Raw genomic sequence first — 24,009 nt, 5'->3', positions numbered from 1 at the left:
TTGTTTTGACACCCTTCCCAGCTTAAAGGAATCTCTTGGGTGTTCAGTTCAGCACAAACGTGTGTTGCTGCCATCAGCAGTGCCTACAGTATTCCGGAGGGGGTCTACTAGTAGCTATGCCGGATCCAGCAGTCGCCTGGGACAAGGCGACTCCTCCAAAGACAGTCCTCCTGTCAGAACATGTGTTGAGAAACGACATAAGATAAAGGTACGTAGAGCTATAGAGTGCTCTGACATGATGCCAAAAATAGTAACCATGCGGTCTGCGCGGCCATCTTGGAAGTGACTCGCTCCAGAGCGCTCATAGAGTACACATCATAGAGTACACATTCACGATGATCATAAATGTAATGATAAAGTCGGCGTGATATCAGTCATGTATTTGCTTGTGAAAGCTTGCGGCTTTCATGTAACTGCCGCCTAGCAACGAGAGGCAAAGGGTAAAGAGGGTAGGCTATCATAGATTCTATTCGGAAGAGATCAATACATGATTGCTTAAAAATTAGGTATTTTAACAATTTGCATCTGTTTTGTGATTATCGTGACACTTGTGTGTTATATAGAACTGTATGTCTTATCAGCACATCGAGGATCTTCCACCGGAGGCTTTAGCAAGTACTCGTAGCAACACTACACTTTACCCTTTGCCATGCGTTGTTAGGGAACGGTAGCAAGTACCCCGATGACCGACTTCAAGAATATGTAGAAAAAATTTAGAAATTATACTTTCCAAAAGTCATTTGAGCTTAGTGTATTGCATTTCCATTTATATTGTAGGTTGTTGCTGATGTTTTTGCGGAGTATGACGCAGCTGCTGAATCAGAAGCTGCAGAGTTTGTATGTACTAGTTGTGAACATTCACATTATTATCAATCTCATTTATTTAAAATCAGATAAAATCATGCCATCATGATCTCTGCTTAAAGTACCAGTATGTGGTTGTTGAACAGCTAGCACTAGAAAGTTCACCGGCGTTTTCATGCTCCATTTCCACTGAGTAGAACAGCCAGTGAACCGCAGCGTGTTCTTCCGCTGACGTCACAGCATGGCCGCGAGCCACGGACCCAGTTTTCTTGCGCTGTGCAATTAAAAGTTGGATATTCGCGTAACAACAGCTTCTTTTCACGTAATTATAACAGAAATCTAACATGTTTGCCATGTTGTATAGTAGGGCTGGGCGATTTTACGATTACGATGTTATTCACGATATAAAATCTCTACGATTAGAAATTAGACACGTACGATATGCCTACGATAAGCCTACGCCTTCAATAAAATTACTTCATCCGAAGTTTTGACAGACACGCGAATAGCCAATCATAACTAAACAGTACCGCATGTAACCAATCAGTTGGAAGAGAGCCACGTCAAGTTAGGTTGCGTGCACACACAAACACACACACGTGTAGCAGCAACGCACAGCATGGCTGTGGTGAAGTTTGCAGGAGCGCGGCATTTCTCCTACAAAGCGATTATAAAAATGAGCGAGAAGCCGACTGACCGGAGTTCTGAACAGGAAAGTCAGAGCACTGCCCTGGAGGACATCGTTGAAAAGAAGGGCCAGAGATCTTCGGTTGTGTGGAGGTATTTTGGATATTTAAAATCGGACATACAACAAAGTGTTACACAAAACCTTAAACACACTGACGTACAGGATTGCACTTTTTTTCTCCTTGCAGCATAAGGTTTACACGTCAATATGTCTTTTATGTTTATTTGAAAGCTGCTAGAATTTGCACAAATGATTAACAATGGTATATAGTTTTTATTTTTCAGTTTATTCATTTGAACAAAAAGAACAAAAGAATGTGCATCCAGTTTGTTTTGGTTCTGTGAAACTTGAAGGCTTGTTAAGCTATTTTTGTTAATTAGGAAGGAACTACTAATTTGTAATGTTCATATTTTGAGCAGAAAATTAAAGAAAATACAAAAATGGTGATTTGATTTATATCATGATATATATCGTTATCGAAAATTTTGAAAAAATATATCGTGATATAATTTTTTCTCATATCGCCCAGCCCTATTGTATAGTTTATTTAAGAAATTGCATAGAGTCATGTTTGTGTCATCAGCACTTTAAATACTCCTGCTTTATGATTCTGCTTTGCATTTGTCTGTGTTTTGTTTTTGTAAATATCACACCTGCTAAGAAGCACTCTTCTTGCGCTTAAATCCGTCTACCTCCATCTATCTTGTAGTGTCCTGATCCCCAGATCTTTAACCCAGCCACATATAAAAAGTTGTACGCCTCCATGCTCTTTCAAGTTTTCGTCTGTTTGTCCGTGTAGAACGATGTCTGCAGCAGCAGGTAGTTTGAGGTGTTGGGGAACTCAATGGATGGATAATTTTCCAACTCTTAGGAAAAATGCTTCTTTACTAATGTGTAAGGATCTAATCCCATTTAAGTGGTTTCTATATCCACTTCTTTTGAGTGTACTTTTTGGTTTTAATAACTTGCTTGTTTGCTGTACACAAACACGGCAGTAAGTTCTTGTGTTAATGGTCCAGACGCCACTTTTGGATCTTTAATCCCTTTTGACTGAGAATGCCATGCATGCATGGTTTTATGTTGGCTTCTGGCACATCCATACAGTTTTAAATACAGTACCTAGAAATAAAAACAGTTTGGTTTTATTGCTCCCATCTGTGACAGGGAGTGATGTTGCATTCCATTAATACACTTTACAATAGATTATTAGATTCTAATAGAATAGATGAGCCAGAATAATTGGGGATCTTTTTTAATGGGCCCCAACTCGTTACAAGTATGAATAGGTGGGCCTCAAAGTAGAAAAGGTTGAGAACCCCTGCAATACACATGTTGGATTCAGTTCCAGCTGAAACAACTGTACCGAGGGGCGAAACGCACCAGGGTTCAAATCAAACAGATGAAACGCTGCATATATATGACACACAGATGCTTGAGGTAGTTCTCCTCTGTTTTAAATTAAACTTAAGCAATAGTTTTTGTATCATGTATTACTATAAACATATTACTGATGTAGGAGGATATTCTGGGGTGTAGGAGTGGGTGTTATTTATTTATTTATTTATTTATTTATTTATTTATTTATTTTTTGGGTGTGTGTTAAATCCATGTGGGTGTAAGAAGGATGAATAATTGAGGAAGCTGGAGGTGCTTTTTAAGTGTGCAAGAATGTTGCCTTTTAAAGAATTCACAGAGCCCTGTTTCAGCAAACAGGATAATCACTGATCCTACACACCGGAAGCGCACACGAGCCGTTTCTATGGAAACAGAGTTCCTTCCAGGCAAACACTGTTAGACCCACGCACATTCAGTGCGCACACAATTTTGATGCTTTTTATCGTCATATGGAACCATCAGCTATGACTCACTCTAAAGCGTTTAGATATTTTAGAGTGTTTTGATGAGAATGGACTTCCATGGTCCGTATCCACCTCCAGCTGAAGTAATCAACAGTAAGCGAACGTTCCGAGCAGGCTGAATAAACAAGGTGCTGCTCACTTTACTGAAATGTTTTCCGTTCTTCCAAAGAGGGAAATTGGCAGTGTAAAGTGACCTGGATCATTAGTCGTCTCCCCTTTTTTTTTTTTTCCTCATTCTTAAATAACCTAATGCACAAATAATCTTCCATTTACCTCTTTTTTTTTTTTTTTTTCTCTCCATATACATGTTCTATTGGGCGGCACGGTGGTGTAGTGGTTAGCGCTGTCGCCTCACAGCAAGAAGGTCCAGGTTCGAGCCCCGTGCCCGGCGAGGGCCTTTCTGTGCGGAGTTTGCATGTTCTCCCCGTGTCCGCGTGGGTTTCCTCCGGGTGCTCCGGTTTCCCCCACAGTCCAAAGACATGCAGGTTAGGTTAACTGGTGGCTCTAAATTGACAGTAGGTGTGAATGTGAGTGTGAATGGTTGTCTGTGTCTATGTGTCAGCCCTGTGATGACCTGGCGACTTGTCCAGGGTGTACCCCGCCTTTCGCCCGTAGTCAGCTGGGATAGGCTCCAGCTTGCCTGCGACCCTGTAGAAGGATAAAGCGGCTAGAGATAATGAGATGAGAGAATGAGATGCTCTATTTTAAAATATCTGATCTACAACCCCGATTCCAAAAAAGTTGGGACAAAGTACAAATTGTAAATAAAAACGGAATGCAATGATGTGGAAGTTTCAAAATTCCATATTTTATTCAGAATAGAACATAGATGACATATCAAATGTTTAAACTGAGAAAATGTATCATTTAAAGAGAAAAATTAGGTGATTTTAAATTTCATGACAACACCACATCTCAAAAAAGTTGGGACAAGGCCGTGTTTACCACTGTGAGGCATCCCCTTTTCTCTTTACAACAGTCTGTAAACGTCTGGGGACTGAGGAGACAAGTTGCTCAAGTTTAGGGATAGGAATGTTAACCCATTCTTGTCTAATGTAGGATTCTAGTTGCTCAACTGTCTTACGGTAGGTCTTTTTTGTCGTATCTTCCGTTTTATGATGTGCCAAATGTTTTCTATGGGTGAAAGATCTGGACTGCAGGCTGGCCAGTTCAGTACCCGGACCCTTCTTCTACACAGCCATGATGCTGTAATTGATGCAGTATGTGGTTTGGCATTGTCATGTTGGAAAATGCAAGGTCTTCCCTGAAAGAGACGTCGTCTGGATGGGAGCATATGTTGCTCTAGAACCTGGATATACCTTTCAGCATTGATGGTGTCTTTCCAGATGTGTAAGCTGCCCATGCCACACGCACTAATGCAACCCCATACCATCAGAGATGCAGGCTTCTGAACTGAGCGCTGATAACAACTTGGGTCTTCCTTCTCCTCTTTAGTCCGAATGACACAGCGTCCCTGATTTCCATAAAGAACTTCAAATTTTGATTCGTCTGACCACAGAACAGTTTTCCACTTTGCCACAGTCCATTTTAAATGAGCCTTGGCCCAGAGAAGACGTCTGCGCTTCTGGATCATGTTTAGATACGGCTTCTTCTTTGAACTATAGAGTTTTAGCTGGCAACGGCGGATGGCACGGTGAATTGTGTTCACAGATAATGTTCTCTGGAAATATTCCTGAGCCCATTTTGTGATTTCCAATACAGAAGCATGCCTGTATGTGATGCAGTGCCATCTAAGGGCCCGAAGATCACGGGCACCCAGTATGGTTTTCCGGCCTTGACCCTTGCACACAGAGATTCTTCCAGATTCTCTGAATCTTTTGATGATATTATGCACTGTAGATGATGATATGTTCAAACTCTTTGCAATTTTACACTGTCGAACTCCTTTCTGATATTGCTCCACTATTTGTCGGCGCAGAATTAGGGGGATTGGTGATCCTCTTCCCATCTTTACTTCTGAGAGCCGTTGCCACTCCAAGATGCTCTTTTTATACCCAGTCATGTTAATGACCTATTGCCAATTGACCTAATGAGTTACAATTTGGTCCTCCAGCTGTTCCTTTTTTGTACCTTTAACTTTTCCAGCCTCTCATTGCCCCGTCCCAACTTTTTTGAGATGTGTTGCTGTCATGAAATTTCAAATGAGCCAATATTTGGCATGAAATTTCAAAATGTCTCACTTTTGACATTTGATATGTTGTCTATGTTCTATTGTGAATACAATATCAGTTTGAGATTTGTAAATTATTGCATTCTGTTTTTATTTACAATTTGTACTTTGTCCCAACTTTTTTGGAATCGGGGTTGTAAAATGAATGAAATGATTTTAGTCAAGCCTATGCAAGTGGCCACTCTTCTAATGCACCTTTTTTGACCATCTAGTGATTTTTTTCCATCTGTGCCTGTGCAGTAGTTATGAAACATTCACCGTCCTGGCCAAAATACGACACTGCGTGAGTCTCAATTAAGTACAGTGTCCTAATTTTGCCTGCTACTTAAATAGAAGCCTCTTAATTAGCCCATATAGCCTGTGTAATGACTTAAGCTTTCATCTCCTTCGAGCTAATGATGTTGATTTTTTTTTTTTTCAGTTCAGTTATTTTAAGTTTGTGTACTGGGTGCAGCTTGGAGTTTCACTGCAGTGCTGCAGTTCCAGCTGAAAGTGAGAAAGTTTACCGTTAGGTGTTTGTGGTTGTTCTTCTCTCATCATGCGGTAAAGAGAAGAATGCAGCTGGTTTACATAACACCGATCAGAGATACAGCATGAAACTCAGGGCTGATGGTTGACTCTTGAATCTGCAATGAGCAAAAGGAAAGGATGTTTGTTCTATACTGTGCTGCATTAAGCTTTCCAGAATAAATACTACATGAATCAGCTGTTCAAAGTATTTTCCTACCACAGAGTCTAGTGGCTACTGCGTATATTATAGCGATTACACTCAGGCACACATGATTGTGCCTGTAATCAATAATAATAATCATGCAGCCTTTGATATATGGTCATTTATCCCTGCATTCAAGCTGAGAGGCAGAATCTTGAGCGTAAAAATAAAATGGCTCCATCCAGAGGGCCGCACAGCTGCCTCATAAAGTTCTTTATTTTAATTACATCTGAAGGAAGCATGTTTTTCCTCAACTAAGGCAACTGGTACAAGATTGGTGCTATTCAGGGTGGGCAGTGTAACAGAAATATGTCAGTTCTTGAAGGCATTTCTATAATGCACAATATGTATATAGGATTCTACAATAGAAGTAATACGTTTGCTCACAAACTGCCAGGAATATAGTAATGTTGCATTTAAAACAGCTGTAATTATTAATAATAATAATAATAATAATAATAATAATAAATTTGTAATATGTTTTTTAAATTTCAAAAAATGGCTGTTTTATTTAGAAATAATACATTAAAACATTTAACAATAAAAACTTAATTTTAAAGATTATGTAAACAATCATACTGGCTGCTTCTGGGCCGTATGTATTTTTTTTTTTTTAATTATTAAAAGAAATACTGTACATCTCAAAGCATTTTGAGATGATCATTTATTGCGATGTCAATATTATATCCTATCCATCCCTAGGTGCTATATAAATAAAGCTAACAGTAATGTATTATTACTGCACAAATAAGGAAATGACTGACAGAAGAAGCAGCCTTTATTTGTCACATGCACATTCAAGCACAGTGAAATTCGTCCTCTGCATTTAACCCATCTGAAGCAGTGAACATACACATGGGCGCGCACACACGCATACCCAGAGCAGTGGGCAGCTATGGTACAACGCCCGGGGAGCAGTTGGGCGGTTAGGTGTCTTGCTCAAGAGCACTTCAGCCCAAGGCCGCCCCATGTTAACCTAACCGCATTTCTTTGAACTGAAAATGAAGAAAAAGGACTACTACAGCATTTTTGTTTATTTAATCGCAGACATGAGTTTTCATATATTTCTGTACTGAGGAAAGAATGAGTGAGTTTACTCAAAAAGAGCAAACTAGTTTACTCAAACTCATTTGTAATGGAAACTGTTGGGTAGATGCAGAGTTACTGTACATAAAGGAATATTTTAAACATGACTATATTACATGAATTCAACACATTAACAAGATATGAGGATCAGACACACATGAGAGAAAGTCCTGAGAGAGCAGTTTTTATGGTGATTTGTCACACGGGGCGATACAGTACAAAAGACTTCCAGTTACTTACACTTTTTCCTGAGGCTGTATAATATCCATAAATGTTTCAGTTAAAAGTGTGGAACCTGTAGACACATTCTTCGCTGTGATAATTGTGTGATGCAGATTAAGCAGGGATGAGAGTTTTCTGCTTTTCGGTGGATTTCTGCTTTTTCTGAGTTAAAAAACAACCTTTTTATATTATGCCAAATCCGTTGAGAATTTTTTTTTTTAATTATTAATTAAGAGGGGGTTGGGTTATGTTCCTTCATGCTGTTCAAACTTAACTCCAACGATGTTTACACATTATTTGTAAGTCGCCGTCTTTAGTCTCGTTTAATCTCGTCTCATCATCATCATCTTCTTTTGGCTGCTCCTGATTTGGGGTCACCACAGCGGATCTTTCATCTCCATTGTTCCCTGTCTTCCGCATCCTTCTCTACCACACCTGCCACTTTCATGTCCTCTCTCACCACATCCATGTATCTCCTCTTTGGCCTTCCTCGTTTTTGTTTGCCTGGCAGATCCATCCTCAACATTCTCCTTCCCACATGCTCTGCATCTCTTCTCAGGATGTGCCCATACCATCTCAATCTCATCTCTCTTAGCTTAATTCCCAAGCTCTCCACATGTGCTGTCCCTCTGATGTGCTCGTTCCTTAGCCTGTCCAACCTCCCATCGCAAACCTTAACATCCTCAACTCCGCCACCTCTGACTTTGCCTCCTGCCTCTTCGTTAAGGGTACGGTCTCCAATCCAGACATCACAGCTGGTCTCACTACTGCCTTATACATCTTACCTTTCACTTTTGCTGGGACTTTCCTATCACAAATGACTCCCGAAATCCTTCTCCAACTGCTCTACCCTGCCTGCACTCGCTTTCTCACCTCACTATCGCAGCCCCCATTTTCCTGCACAGTTGACCCCAGGTACTTGAATTCACCAACTTTCTTTACGTCTACTCCTTGTATCTTCACTACACTCTCATCCCCATTCTCACTGATGCACATGTATTCTCTTTTCATTCCGCATATTAGATTTGGCACAATTTTACGCCGGATGCTCTTCCTGACACAACCCTCTCCAATTTATCCGGGCTTGGGACCAGCACCAAGAGTACGCTTATGCACCCCCAGTGGCTGGATTGTTTAATCTCGTTGAATGTGATGTCAAATTCGTGTTATCTGCGTTATTATTGGTCAAAACATTGATGTCGAGACCATAATAGCCAATCAAAACAGTTTTTACAAAGATACCCACATCCGTTTTTCTTTTATCAAAACTTACACATGTTCGTGAGCTGCATATCAAAAATACGCTCCTCTAATTGGCGTTTTTCTCAAGATGCCGAATACTAGTGACAAGCGAGATGAAGCGAAGGTACATGAAATTGATGCTGGTATAAAAAAACAAGTTTAGCAAAGCAAAAGGAAAGCAAGAGACGAGTGTGAAAGAGAGAGAGAGCAGAAGAGAGCTAGGTTAGAGCATGTAAAAACACAGAAGGAGCTGGCTAATGAAAGAAAAAGGAAAAAAGAGAGGACTGATGAGCTTTTGGCTTTGGCCAAGAAGCTGAAGAAGAGTTCTAAATGATAAATTTGTTTCAAAAATAACTGGGAACTGTAAACAACTTAACTGTAAAAAGTGTGAATAGACATTTTCCTTTTGAAGAAAACATACAAGTGATGTGGACAATAAGATAAAGACAGTCCCCATAAAGTATGCATTTGATTCAATACATTGAAATATATGATAATTTGAATTATAGCTGACAGTGTTTAACTGTATAACGTTAAAGTTTTAAACAGACATTGTGAAGAAATCATATACAAGTAATGTGGACATTAGGAAACCATCAGTCTCCATAAGATATGAATGTTTTTATTTAATTCAATATATTGAATATATGAAAATTTGAATTATTAATGGAACTGTAAATAACTATGAATTTTAATGGACTTTTTTTTAGAAAAACAAGTGATGTTGACAATGAATAATAACCAGTCCCCATAAAATGTAGATATTATTTTGAATTAATGCAATACACATATTGATTTTGATACATATTGTTCTATACAAGTGTTTTTATTTCAATAAGTATGAAAATAGGCATCAGGTGTTTTCATTAACTACAGCTCAGATTGCAGGAAATTGAGGTATTTCACCTGACGTCACAGGGTCACGTGACGCCCCGGTGTCCGCCATTTTGAACGTCAAGCTACATACTAACGCTGCAGACAGAGAGGGAGAACCAGCTTGAAAAAAAAAACGTGTTACAGACACCTAGAATAGATTAATTTGTCAGTAAGCACTCTATAAATAACCATGGTGTTTGCTTGTTGCGCTGTGGGCTGCCACAACAGACAGGGACAGCGTGCAGGACGCTCCTTTTACCGGTTTCTAGTGATGGGAATTTCGGCTCTTTTTCGGGAGCCGGCTCTTTCGGCTCTACTTACTATAAGGAGCCGGCTCTTTCGGCTCCCAAACGGCTCCTGAGATTTTATTTTTGATTTAATTGCTGCAATTAACTAGTTAATTAATTACATTATTATTTATATTTTATCAATAGGATGTTTTCCATTTTATTTTTTAGTTTTTGTAGCCATTGTAAAGCTTTGTAAAGTATAGCAGTGTAACAATGTTCTAGCTATAGAAATAAAACTTACTTACCAATTAATAAATTATTTTCTCACAAACATAATGCAAAACTGTGTTATATTACCAATATAAAATACACAGCTGATTTTCCCCTCCTCAGGTGCCTCACAGACTCCTCTCCCCTGCGCTCCACAGCTTTAAGCATTACACCAATTTTCCTATTTTCGCAGCTGTGAATGACATCAACTCCCCCAACCAAAAAAAGTAGGCGTACACCATGCTACTTTTTTTCCTTTGAATGGTAATAGACAACACAAAGACGCAATCGGACAGCAATTTTTTTTTGTCAAAGTCTCTCTCTCTGAGGCCAAGTTTACATTAGACCGTATCTGTCTCGTTTTTTTCGCGGATGCACTGTCCATTTACATTAAAACGCCAGGAAACGGGAATTCGCCAGGGTCCATGTATTCAATCCAGATCGTGTCTGGTCCGGTGCTGTGTAAACATTGAGAATACGCGGATACGCTGTGCTGAGCTCTAGCTGGCGTCGTCATTGGACAACGTCACTGTGACATCCACCTTCCTGATTCGCTGGCGTTGGTCATGTGACGCGACTGCTGAAAAACGGCGCGGACTTCCGCCTTGTATCACCTTTCATTAAAGAGTATAAAAGTATGAAAATACTGCAAATACTGATGCAAATACTGCCCATTGTGTAGTTATGATTGTCTTTAGGCTTGCCATCCTTCCACTTGCAAGTGGTAAGTGATATGCACTGGGATCACACACACAGCGGCTCAGTCCCGAATCACTGCTTGTGCGCTATACTCGCGCGCTCTGTGAGCTGCGCAGGGCCGGAGTGCGCACCCTCCAGAGGGCACTCGCTGTTCAGGGCGGAGTGATTTGGAGCGCAGGATGCCTGCAGAGCCGAGCATATCCGTGTATTGGCGTTGCTATGTGCACGCGAATCGTGTCTTGGCGTCGCTATGTGCACGCGAATCGTGTATTGGCGTTGCTGTGTGCACACTAATCGTTTTAAAAACGTTAATCTGATGATCTGCTGATACGGTCTAATGTAAACCCCACCTGAGGCACCTAAGGACAAAAAACTAATTCGGCTCCCCAACTCGGCTCCCACCGAAGATCCGGCTCCCGTCGTTCACTTCAAAGAGTGAACGACACATCACATCACCGACACATCACTACCGGTTTCCTACTGACCCAGACAAGAGGGCCAAATGGATTGCAGCTGTGAAGAGACAGGATTGGGAGCCAACAGAGTACTCCAGACTTTGCAGTGATCATTTCATTTCAGGTTAGTTTATCAGTTAATGCAAAAAGTAAATGGGTCAGTGTTTGTTAACCCATCTGAGCAGTGAAACAAGGCAGTGTTAATTTGTCTAGGGTTGCATGTAGCAGACATCAGACATAAAATGCAATAACAGAGGCTAGAAAGAAACGGGACACAGAAATAAATAAACAGGGCTCCATACCAAGGCTGGGTACAGTGTTTGTGATAAAAGACAGATCCAGTTTAACACGAATCACAGCTTACTTTCTTGTTAAAATGTGCAAAGGTCTCCACCATCTCATACCGCCTTGCACTGAAGGACTTAAGCGTGCCGTCCAAAATGGCTGCGTCACGTGACTTGGTCACGTGGATGAAATACCTCAATAGGGTGTGTAAGGTCTCATTTTGAAAAAAAATTTCCCCGGGGGTGTCCCCCCGATCCCCCTTATTACTTCGGGCGCCTTCGACCCCCTCAGGACATTTTACAGATTTTCTGCTTTTTTCATCAGGACCCACTCTCATCCCTGAAAGCTATAAGTTGCTGGATTATTCTTTTATCTTGATTTGATTGGTCTCTATCCATCCATTTTGGTACATCACTACAGTGACGTGGCTGCTCTGACTGCTTCAGCCATCAAAGTTTCTAGGGAACATTACAGTAGTGGTTTCCTGTTGCCTTCTACTGGATTATTATACCCTGTCCACACTAGGGATTTTGTACCGATACGATACTACTTTCGTACCGCAACACCTGTCCACACTAGCAACTATACCGGTACTGTAGTGGTATAACTGTATCGGTACGAAACCCACAAATGTATGGGTTTCGTACCGGTACAGTATCGGTACTGTAGCGCTTCGCTGTAGTGTGGACAGATGAAGCGGCTCTGTATCGATACAAATATAATGCGCATGCGCAAAGTCACACACCTCAATCGATGTCTTCACTGAATAAAATAGTGAAGAACAGAGATTCGTTTTCTTTGTTTCTTTCTCAACTGCCTCGCGCGTTTTATACGATTCGACTGAATAAATGACAGAAAATACAGACTGTACATTGACAACAAAAAGTGCACACATGCGTTGTTTCATGCGCCATATTCTCGGAAGGAAGTTACTCGGTAACCACAGAAACATTTCGTGCACGCGCATTTCAACTACCGTGAAAGAAAACCAAACATTTCTTGCTAGTGTGGACAGATGCACTAAACTGTACCGGTATACTTTGTATCGATACAGTTATACCACTATCGTACCGGTATATATGTGAACACAGCTTTATAGAGGTTTTCTCGTCTCAGCCATTCACACTCACACCTATGGACAATTTAGAGCCAACAATTAGCCTAATCTGCATGCCTTTGGACTGCGGGGGGCCGGCACAGACACTGGGAGAGCATGCAAACTCCACACAGAAAGGCCCCCTTCGGCCACTGGGCTTGAACCCAGAACCTTCTTGCTGTAAGGCGACAGTGCTAACCACTACACCACCGTACCGCCCCTTGATTGGTCTGGATTAAGGTAAAGATATATACGACACTTATGCTTGTTGGGTGGATAGAGAATAATGCCATTTCTGTAATGTTGTCTTTTCTACAAATGAATGCTGTTTAAAATATATATTAATAGATCAAAATATACGGTATAAATGTCTCCATCCTGGTGGTGAACACAGAAAAAGCTGGAAAATACGTCATGCTCAAAGGATGAAATATTCATGTATACAGAGCTTGAACCATTCTTTACCTAAACCTGTTGAGATGGCGCGCGCACACGCTCACACACTAATGGATTTCTAGTGTATTCAATGATATGAAGTAATTATTTGTGCGTATTAGCTCATGTATCATGTACAATGTGTGTGACCTTGGTGTGTATGTGTGTATACACATGCACTCAATATGTGATAGTCACACCTCATTTATCATTGTCCAAGCCCCAGACAGAGCTTGATAATCTATTTATCTGGCCAAAAAACACAGGTATTTTTCCCCTTACCTTCTTGCTAAGTAAGTAAAAATGGGGGGGAAAAGATAAAACAGGTAGATGTTTTGCTGTAAAATGCATTTCCCAGATAATGCATTTGTAGAGCCAGTGTTTAAAAAAAAAAAATTGATAAAGAAGACATCACTACATAATACTGATACGGATAATTATACTGTGGTGGTGGTTTTAAATTGCTTTCTTGCACATCATCTTTTATATTTTGGCCAGTAATGTTTTTTTGGCCTAGTGGTTAGTGTGTCCGCCTCTCAATCAGAAGATCGCAAGTTCTACTCACGGTCGGGTCATACTAAAGACATCATAAAAATGGTATGTACTGCCATCTGGCAAGGCACGCTGCAATACAGATGCAAGTGGGGTGTCAAACTCTCATGTTTACCAGAGGACTAGCCCCCCACTGTAACCCTAGCTATGTAATAGCGGAGCTCCCAGCGGAGCACCATACCTAAGAAAAAATGGTAAACCCATCTAGTCGATTTTTTTTTTTTTTATGGTTTGTACGTGTACCACCAGTCATACACACCACCTAGTGGCCAGTGTTAGTAATTACCAGTCATACACACCGCCTAGTGGTCTGTTAGTAATTACCAGTCATACACACCGCCTAGGCACGGTGGTGTAGTGGTTAGCGCTGTCGCCTCACAGCAAGAAGGTCCGGGTTCGAGCCCCGTGGCCGGCGAGGGCCTTTCTGTGCGGAGTTTGCATGTTCTCCCCGTGTCCGCGTGGGTTTCCTCCGGGTGCTCCGGTTTCCCCCACAGTCCAAAGACATGCAGGTTAGGTTAACTGGTGGCTCTAAATTGACCGTAGGTGTGAATGCGAGTGTGAATGGTTGTCTGTGTCTGTGTGTCAGCCCTGTGATGACCTGGCGACTTGTCCAGGGTGTACCCCGCCTTTCGCCCGTAGTCAGCTGGGATAGGCTCCAGCTTGCCTGCGACCCTGTAGAACAGGATAAAGCGGCTAGAGATGATGAGATGAGACACACCGCTTAGTGGCCAGTGTTAGTAATTACCAGTCATACACACCGCCTAGTGGCCAGTGCTAGCCAGTAAAGAAATAAAACAAAAGAGACCGGCTATGATATAAGAAAATTCTACAACCCAGAAACAGATGGGAGCTCCGCTTTTAGGCGAGAGGCCGAGGGCTATGAAAAGGAGATCGGCGCCACCAAATGTGCCATTGAATGGTGTGGGAAGGACTTCGAATGTTTTTTTTTTTTTTTTTTTTGGTGATCTGTAAGCCTAAAGAACATTTGGCTAAAATGATGCTCTTGACTATTTGAAATTTATTTGATATTGAAGTTCTCTAGTTACAAGTTTATAGCTAATTTAAGAACAAAATAGATTTTCTTTTACATTGTACATTTGCTCCTCTGTTGCACTGACTAGATCAGATGATGTCTGTAAGCAAAATTAGACTGAATGAATAAATGAACGAGTTAATAAAATCTGATCCAATGTCATTCATCAGATATCAACTGATATTCATTCAATATATAAAAGTCTATTCATTAAAAGTTTGCTTGAGTTCATGTAAATTGAGATTCTCTCGATCTGTTCTCTCATCTAAACACATCATCCCATGGCATTTTTATAGCTTTCGGTCTTCCTGTTCTCTTTACTTCTTTGTGAGTGTCTTACATAATCGCAGGCCTTCAGGCTGTGTTTGGTATATAGAGCGCTGCTATAGTAACAGTTTCTCCAATACACTGTGTTCCTCTGTACTGTTCTCAGCTCGTCTTCTCAGGACTCAGCTGTGAATTTGAGGAGGAGGATAATGATGAAGCTATGTACATGTGGGTCCAGCCTGTACCTTAGTTGGGTGCTGTACCTGCTCATGAAAGTAAAGGGGCATGTAGAGTGAGTGTATGGAGCTTTCAGAGAACATTAAGAACCTTTTCAATAACGACAGATCATGTACTATGACTACAAAATGTGAATGCAGATTATATAACGTTACATAACTTGTAACCCAAGTTATTTGGCCCAATCGGTATTGTTTTATGAAAGGATAGTAAATGTCTCTGCATTGATAGTCCTGGTAGAACGTATTCATCGACATGTTTATTAAGAAAACTGAGCAAAATAACATCCTTACTTCTGAGCCATTTGGCTTTTCTTCTCTGTGCTTCTGTAAGTATGAAATCATGAGCGGAGGAGAGGAATCAGGCCACTGTGATGGTACTTTAAAGACTCTACAGATCAGCAGTGCATCTTACATAACAGCACTCTTGCCTACTCAGAAGGTTGTCTCTCTCTCTGTCTCTCCCCACGTTTCTCTTTTGATCAAATTTTAAGTTCAGAATTTGGAAGCAAAACTTTTGTTCATCGCTTGAATTGTCAGTTCAAATGTGTTTGCAGAACTTCATATGAGTGATATTGCTTTTATTTGAACACATTTCACCCCTCATCATGATGGTCATTATGGCAGATCTGTACCCTTCTGGTGCAGCTAATAGGCATCCAGGTTATGTGCCTCTAAAAGCATCAGACGCCTGTTAAACCATCAGGTGTTTAAAGTCAACAGACAAATGAGTAATTACACGGCCAGATGGACTTGTGTGTTCTCTCGCTTTTAGTAAAGGCTGAAAACGGTGTGGAGTTAACAGCACTTTGCCTCCATCCATTTTACGAGAGCAGTTTGGGTCTGGGTGCTGTTTTGAGAAACGAGCTGATCAATCAGTGTCAATTAGTGGAGTGGCTATAAGCGGCCCCATCCTGAGAGCCAGATGCCAGCACTGCACTGAACAGCAGGTAGCGCTATTAAACTCCAAAGAGTCTGAACACACAGTGGGCCGCACTATTACACTACCACAGCAGCAGCAGCGTGAGGGGAGGTGAATATGAAACGCACAAGGCTGCTATGCCGAGCCACACGGCGCAGGTTTCTGTCACTGGGTGAGCATGTCCCTGGGCATACAGCAGCAGCGCCTCCATTGGAGTCCTGCACTCGCAGCCTTTCATCTCGGCTCCAGCAGTTACAGCCAGTCGGCCTGTGTTCGGCTCATTGATCTGGAAAGCAGCAGGCAGGAAGTTCTCTCTTATCCCCGCCACAATTTGGGCTCTGAACTGGAAAAGGCTAGCTTTAGTGAACTCTTCTGGTATTGATTAGTGGGAACCACACTGAGGAGTGTGTGAGCACGTGTGTGTGTGTGTGTAGGCAGAACACACAAGAACTCACACTGCCTTCAACTTCAGACCAAGGAGGAGGTCAAGTTGGAGAAAATCCATAATCCTACAAGGATAAGAGAAAATTTGACAATGAAAGAAAGATGGGAAATGACAGAGAAGGTGGAACTTGTGCTTGTGCACCAGAATCAAGGTGAGGTGTTGATCTTCACTCACTGTGTTCAAAGTCTCAGCAAGAAACCAGGCCTTCATAAAGAGATCTCCATTTCAAGATATTGCCAGTGCTTTTTGTTCACAAACTTTCAAGCAAAAGTTGGGTTAAAATGTAGAGAACTTGAATAAAATTCAGATGGTTTGAACACTTGGCGAAAAGTTCACAGGCCAGTACTAGAGGTGTGTTTTGAGGATTGGGTCCTGCATGACAACACATAATTCACGAAAGTTTTTTTTTTATTTTCTTTCAGTCATATATGAAGCTTGTGGGACAAACAAAGGCCACGAACATGCAGTGGTGCATTAGTAGTTTCGTATGGTGTCACACCTCCAGATGAGCATCTCTAAGCCTGATGCTCAGAGGGTGTGGGACCAGGAGTAGGATGGTTGTCTTAGGCCCTGTCCACACGGCAACGGATTCAGGTGAATCCGATAAAATTGTTTATCGTTTCGGCCTGGCGTCCACACGGCACCGGCGTTTTGGGTGCCCCAAAACGAGATCTTTCGAGAACGGGTTCCAGAGTGGAAAGATCTGGCAATGGCGCAGTTGCGAAGTCATCTGGATGAGTAGAACGGATTTGTTTACGATGACGTCACAACCACATGTGCTTCACGCTGGGTAGAAGTGTAACGAACTCGATGCGAGTTGTCAACAAATCCTATAACTTGGTTCATGAAACGCGCTTACAAAATATTTTCACTGTGAATATTTGTTGTGTAATGGTGCAAAGTGAGGGAGAGAGAGAGTCAATCCCGCCAGCAAAAATAGGGAAAAAAAGGAGCGATCTCACCTCTTCAGATGTTGGTTTAAGTCCTACAATACATTCCTCAAAAAGGGCGTAGAAGAACAAATTAATCCATCAACATGTAGCATTCAATTTATTCCGGATCATTAAAGACGCCGCCTTCCACGTAGAATCATACGTCATCCTCGCCGCCATATTGGATAGGTCAAAGCGGAGAATAAAGATGCCTCATTCATGTGCTGCGTTTAACTGTACCAACAGGTTTGCCGTCCAAACGAGATCACATGGGATTACCTTTCACAGCTGAGACTGGAAAAATACTTTTCATTGTATTTGGTCATTATAATGTAATTTTACGAACAGATTTTTCTGACTGTGGCTAATATGAAGTCTCGCGCATAATAGTTTATGCGCATGCGTCCTTACTTCTATTGTTCTGGTGTCTCCGAAGGGACCGTCTTACAGCGCCCCTAGAGGTGTGGCATGTGTATTGCATCGTTTTCAGCAAGCGTCGCGTTGCCATATGTACCTGATATTTTACTGATCCGTTGCCCATGTGGACGTGATATTTTTTTTAATAACATCTCGTTGCCGTTGTCGTGTGGATGTAGCCTTAGTCTGGTCATTGGGTTTGGATCATTTTTAGTCTGGCCTCTATCCTTAGACCAATCTGGTTTGGGTCTCCCACTGGCATAGCTCTCAGGGTTATTGAGACACGCGAGCTCCCCGACCTACGACAAGGTAATGATCCTTGCGGTGCATTTATAACCTGTATTAATTCATTCTTAGTAACTGCCTGGTCAGGGTTACGGTGGTTTAAATTAGGCTACTTTGTTTGTTTACGTTTTGAGAAATGCAACCAAATAAATTTGTTTGGGAAAGTATCATTGGCAGGTGGCAACAAAAATAATGGATTTAAAAATAAAAAAAAAAAACTTCCAGTGTACCACCCTTCCACTTCCACTTAGCTGAGGTTGAGGAACTGTTGGAGCCAGAACCCAGAGATCTTGCTGACAGAGCTGACATTTCTACCTCTGGGAATATTCCACTGTTCCTGGGGGCATAGTGGTAGGGTTTATTTGAGAGGGGGAAAATAACCCACCACCCTTCCACTTTAGGTTTAAATTCAGAGACAGATGGGGATCTTTGGAGCACTAAATGGATGAATATGATGGTGCATCACAAGCTGAAGATCTTTGTACACACAATAATTTAACCAGTTTTCAGATCAAAATGTAGTTGTTTTTTTTTTTTTTTTAATGTGGCTTGATACACATCCTTTTTATTTTATTTATTTAGTTAGTTCTGTTAGTTAATGTAACGATGTATTACTTGGAGTTTATTAATGATTTTCAAATTGGATTTTTTTTTTGGCTCAAGTTTACAGTAATCATCATTGGCAGTGAGTCTGTTGTGCAGCGTCTGAATGGTCTGTGTTGGAGAGCAGAGCGCCGCCTCTCATTAACTGAACCCTTTAATTGGGTTTAGTGTTGGAAGCCAGGAAGCTGTATGACAGGTGCTGCATTGTGTTGAAGCAGATTTAATTACACCGCAATAAGCACATCAAACTGGAGCATCTCTGTACGATCTGTGAGGATTTTTTTCAGGCTGTTTCGATTCAGAAGATTCGCTTAAGATGATCTGCTGTCGCAGCATCATGTGCTGAAAATGCTGTCATTTTAGATTGATAAACTTTGCCATAAGTATTACTTTTTTTTGGGGGGGGAGACACTTCGGGGTGTTTTTTTTTTTTTTTTTTTTTGGTGTATAAGCTATTGGTTTACTGACTGTTAATGTGTTTGGAAATGACCATGTGCTGCTATTAGCAAAGTGTTAACGCTTAGCTCAGAGGTGATGGATGACTCACTCACAGGCCGTTACGGGCCCACGCTTGTTCTCCGTTTCCTCCACGCGTCTGTGCCTGCTACTGTTGCTCTCTCCTCCCACACACTCGCTTACGCACAGCTCCGGTGAACGGGCAAGCGGGAGGGAGCAGAGTGATCACGATGATAAAACCCTGGCCTGCTCGACACTGATTGGTGGATTTGAGCTGTGTAATCAGTGCCACTGTCGCTGAATCCCTCCCCCACTTCTCTCCTCCACTCCCACCTCCTCTCTCTGAGGCAGTGTTCCAGAGAGGATATCTACTGCTCGCAGAGAAGAGAGGATTAACTCAACCACTCATCTCATCTGCATATAGATGCTCAGACAGACAGAAGGGCTACAAACACACACCATCACACTGTCTGTTCCATTCCCCCTGTTCACGACTTGATACTCTTGTTTTAAGAACACTTTCCCCCCATTGGAGTTGAGCTCTTAGGGAAGTGGCTTGTTTTGTTTACGTTCGGCTCTCAGAACTCTCAGTACAGCAATGCAGGACTTTCTCAGCGTAGCTAGAAACCTCTGAGTTTGTCAGGGGCTTTATTTTTATATCTCTGTGTTAGAGAGGCAGTCATTCTCGCTGTATAAAACTGTTTACCGCGCGCGCTTGTGCGAATATGCCATCTCGGGAGTCCTACACTCTCAGTAAGGCTGAGAAGTCCCTAGTGCATAAGAGCAAGCAGGAAGGGAAGGAGCAGGAACTGCTCGCAGCAGCACTGGCCATGAGGATGCGTCCTCAGAAGCCTCCAGCTACCCTCTGGCAGCCTCTCAAACTGTTTGCCTATTCACAGCTCAGCTCGCTGGTGCGCCGGGCCACACTGAAGGACAACGACCGCGTCCCCAAGTATGAGAAAGTCCACAACTTTAAGGTAAGACCCTTCTGGTTTCTCTGCTATATTAACCTACTGCTAGTGCATGTGCTGAAGATGTTCGTTCCTTTATTGTTATTTTTTGTTTTGGTCCAGAACATGACTAGTAATGTAATACGAATAATGATACTAGTATTGTAATGTATAGAAAGCATGAACCAGTTGTGCAAAGGTTTCTGAAAGATGTGCGTTTTTGTGATTTTGCGTTTTGGTCTGATGTTCAGTTTTATGCAGTAGAACAGAAAGGGAATAAAGAAGAGCAGGACAGTTTAAGATGTTCACTGAGTGCTTTTCAGTTTGAAATGTTTTTGTGTGTGTGAGGGGGAGAGAGAGAGAGAGAGAGAGACTCCATTGCTTCAGGGTGACAGATGGAAAGATTAAGGATTGATAGACATCATGAGCAAAGCGGTGTTTTCCCATTTGGCTTCTGTCAGCACAAGTGGCCTCCCTCCCCGTCCACCTTGTTTATTTCCTATTTTCTATAGATTCTATTTATTTTCTTTCTTTTCTTCCAGTTCCTGTCCTTTCTTACTTTCTCTCTTTGTGTGTACTTTGTCTGTAGTGTCTCTCTTTCTTTATCTGTCCCTGTTTCCCTCTTTCTCTAGTTCTCTCCCACTATCCCTCTTTCTCACTCTCCATCTCTCGCATTCTCTCCTTTACCTTTCTCTCTCTCTCTCTCTCTCTCTCTCTCTCTCCATCCCTTTCGCCATCTCTCCCTCCCCCCCCTCCCACTTTCCATTGCTCGTGCTTCCTTTCCCCTCTCTGTCTCTTGTTTATTCCTCTTTATTTTTTCCCAGTGTGTGTGTAATGTGACTCTAGAGGCTGTGATATCTCACAGGCTGTGAAACTGCTGATTTTTTTTTTCTTTTTTTCCCCTCTGTGTGTCTGGTCCTTATCTCCTTAGTCTCGGAACATCATTCATACACTCCTGCTGCACTACTGGTCCTAGAACAGCAAAAGCTTGCCAAACACATTAGGTTGAAATTATACAGACCAACATGTCATTGTTAAATGAATGAAACAAATTGTTAGTAATGAAGAGTGTTTGTCAAATATGTTCAGGAGCTACATAAAATATTTACTTCACTGTTCGCACTTGAACTTTTTTTTTTTTTTATTAATCAATCACTTCACCTCCGCTGGTGTGTGTATGAAAGAAGCAGTTCGGTTGTAGGACCCTGCTCAGCATTGATCGAGGCCAGGCTTCATTTCCAGCGGCCAGTCCCCCACTCATGCTCCCTAGAGAGCGAGCATGAGGCCTCCTGATTGGATGAGCTGTTACCTGGTGCAGAGGGGGACGAGAGCTGTGATGGCTCTGCTTTCTGCCTCAGAGAGCCGTTCCTCCATGGTCCAATGACACTCTCGCTCACGGCCCCTTTTTCTCTTATTCTGCCTGCTTCCCTTTTGTTCTTTCCTCTTTCTCGTGTACACATCCTCTGTCCCTCTGTGTTCTGATCTGCTGATTAACTGTCCGAGGGGATTGGAAAGGCCATCGGATTTGACATGGCTGTAGCAGCCCTCGTATCCAGATCACAGATAATTCTGCTGTTGTAGATGAGTGTGCCATCTGAAAGAGCAAGGGAGCTGTGTGCATGTGTGGTGTGTGCACTGTTTATGGTGTGTTAACATCCCTGCTTTGTCTCTCTCTATCCTGTAGGTACACACATTCAGAGGGCCGCACTGGTGCGAATACTGTGCCAACTTTATGTGGGGGCTCATTGCTCAGGGGGTCAAATGCGCAGGTGAACACACACACACACACACACACACGTGCGCGCACACACAGTCCAGTTCTAAAGCCATTTAAAAACAAGTTTAATCTGGTTTTCATATTTATATTGACATTTTCATGTTATGCATTTTCAACTGCAGGTACATGATTTGGTCTTTTAATCATAATTTTAAACAGTTATGTGATTAAACAGCGCCATTACAACACTTCTTTTGTGTTAATATTGGTACTAAAACTCGTACTAATTGCACTGAATCTCAGAAATATTGTATTATGCAGAAATCACACTTAAAAGCACTATACTCGCTGTGTTTATCATCATTTGAGTTTCATTAAAGATGTATTTTATTGTAGATTAATCTAATTTTATGCCCAATATGGCAGTTTAATAGTATGTAATGCAATTAGCCAGTGAGTTAGGATTTGTATATACCTGTACATCACAGCTGATGTGTGATATTAATGAATGCTTTAATGTAGAATACGTAATTGAAGATTTCCCTCTCACTTCATGGATGTAGTGTGCATTCACCAGTAGATGTAGTTGTAATTCATACTCGTAGGTCACAGTGTGTAGACCTGTGTGTCAGGGATGAGTGTGTGTATGAATTGTAGTGAGTGGGTTTTCTTTCCTTTTCATATGGAGTAGTTGATGTTATAGATTTGTCTGTTATTTAAACAAATAAAGTAGCTCTTTTGACTTAATTATCCAAATATTAATGTGGAACATGCTACACATTTATTTGCTTCATGAAGCTGCAATGAATTTTTTTTTTTTTAATTAAAAAAAATAATAAATCTACGTATAATCAGTATAGATAGTCGCTTTCCATTTTCCTGATTAAAACAGTGATTTCTGTGTTTCAGGTGTCTGTCAGTTAGTGGAAATAGGCTGGTGTGTGTTTTATTTATAGAACAAAGTGAGCTACATACATGTTTTCAGGGACTGGTGTTATGAATAATACATGAATCAGTTTTGAAAGCAGCTCGAGTTCAAAGCCATTATTTTGAGATCCCATTCTTGATTTCTCTCTCTCTCTCTCTCTCTCTCTCTCTCTCTCTCTCTCTCTCTCTGTGTGTGTGTGTGTGTGTGTGTGTGTGTGTGTGTGTGTATAACCCCCCCCACACACACACACATCATTCCTGTTCTCTTTTTATAAGTGATGCTACTAAGAACTAGGACAGCAAAATCGCATTTGATGTGGAAATTTGCATTCCCCAATGCCTCGTGTGTGTGTTTGGTCAGGTGCCAGTATGCCAACCCCTGTGTCTGTGCATGTTGTGCCACATTGCTTCATCAGGGTATAGCCTCCCTCCTTCTGAAACCCACTTCATCATGGCAGAGCTCAAAACAAAGCTGGCATGTCTTCATAACGAAGCGTGGGGCTGAGAGTCCGGGGACACACATTGAAATTCATTCCCCATAACCCGATATGGGGAACTCTGTGATATGCTCCCAGTCTTCTTTGCGAGAAGGGAAATTCCAAGTGTATTGACTGTGTGCGAGTAATAAGTAGAGCAGGGATTTTGCCAGATATTACTGATCCAGCAGAGGACACCTGCCATCATGAGCCCAGTAGACAGGTGATAAAGCTAATATTTCAGACAAAGAATTGCCTTCATAAATAAATTCTCATGGTGTATTAAGAGAGTATCTGTGTGTGCGCACAGTGTCCCAGAGCTTGGAGCTCAGGTCTCATTCACTGATAAATAAACACACATGCTTGAATTCAGTTTTTAAGTATGTGCACGCGTGCAGGTTAAGAGCCTATCTGTGTCGTTGCCCCCCCACACCTGAGGGCTTGGGGGTCATCTAGCACTAGTATTCTGAACACGGGATCAGCAGACCTTAGAGGATAAAGTGAATCTATTAACCAGTGCCCTCTATTACTGTGCCTGTCTCCCTCTCTTAAGAGATCCTTCACTCTCTTTCATACAGTAATTACATTTCTCCATCAGTGAATTTAAATGAAGGCTGCAATGCTCATGGGGCCATTTTCAA

General features: G+C 41.7%; 1 protein-coding gene across 1 annotated transcript in view; it reads left to right on the top strand.

Annotated features, from left to right (window-relative positions):
• chn1 (chimerin 1) overlaps positions 1-24,009 on the top strand; it is a 91,345-nt gene that overhangs the window by 61,369 nt on the left and 5,967 nt on the right. Inside the window, exons 7-8 of the mRNA XM_060930036.1 lie at positions 20,198-20,275; positions 21,933-22,017. Of these exons, the coding sequence (XP_060786019.1) occupies positions 20,198-20,275; positions 21,933-22,017 (163 nt within the window). The remainder of the gene's footprint in view (positions 1-20,197; positions 20,276-21,932; positions 22,018-24,009) is intronic.

The sequence above is a fragment of the Neoarius graeffei genome, chromosome 9 (assembly GCF_027579695.1).
Source record: "Neoarius graeffei isolate fNeoGra1 chromosome 9, fNeoGra1.pri, whole genome shotgun sequence".
In the NCBI taxonomy this organism is placed as follows: Eukaryota; Metazoa; Chordata; class Actinopteri; order Siluriformes; family Ariidae; genus Neoarius; species Neoarius graeffei.
The sequence above is the reverse complement of the archived record's forward strand: the minus strand, read 5'-3'. Positions and strand labels throughout refer to the sequence as shown.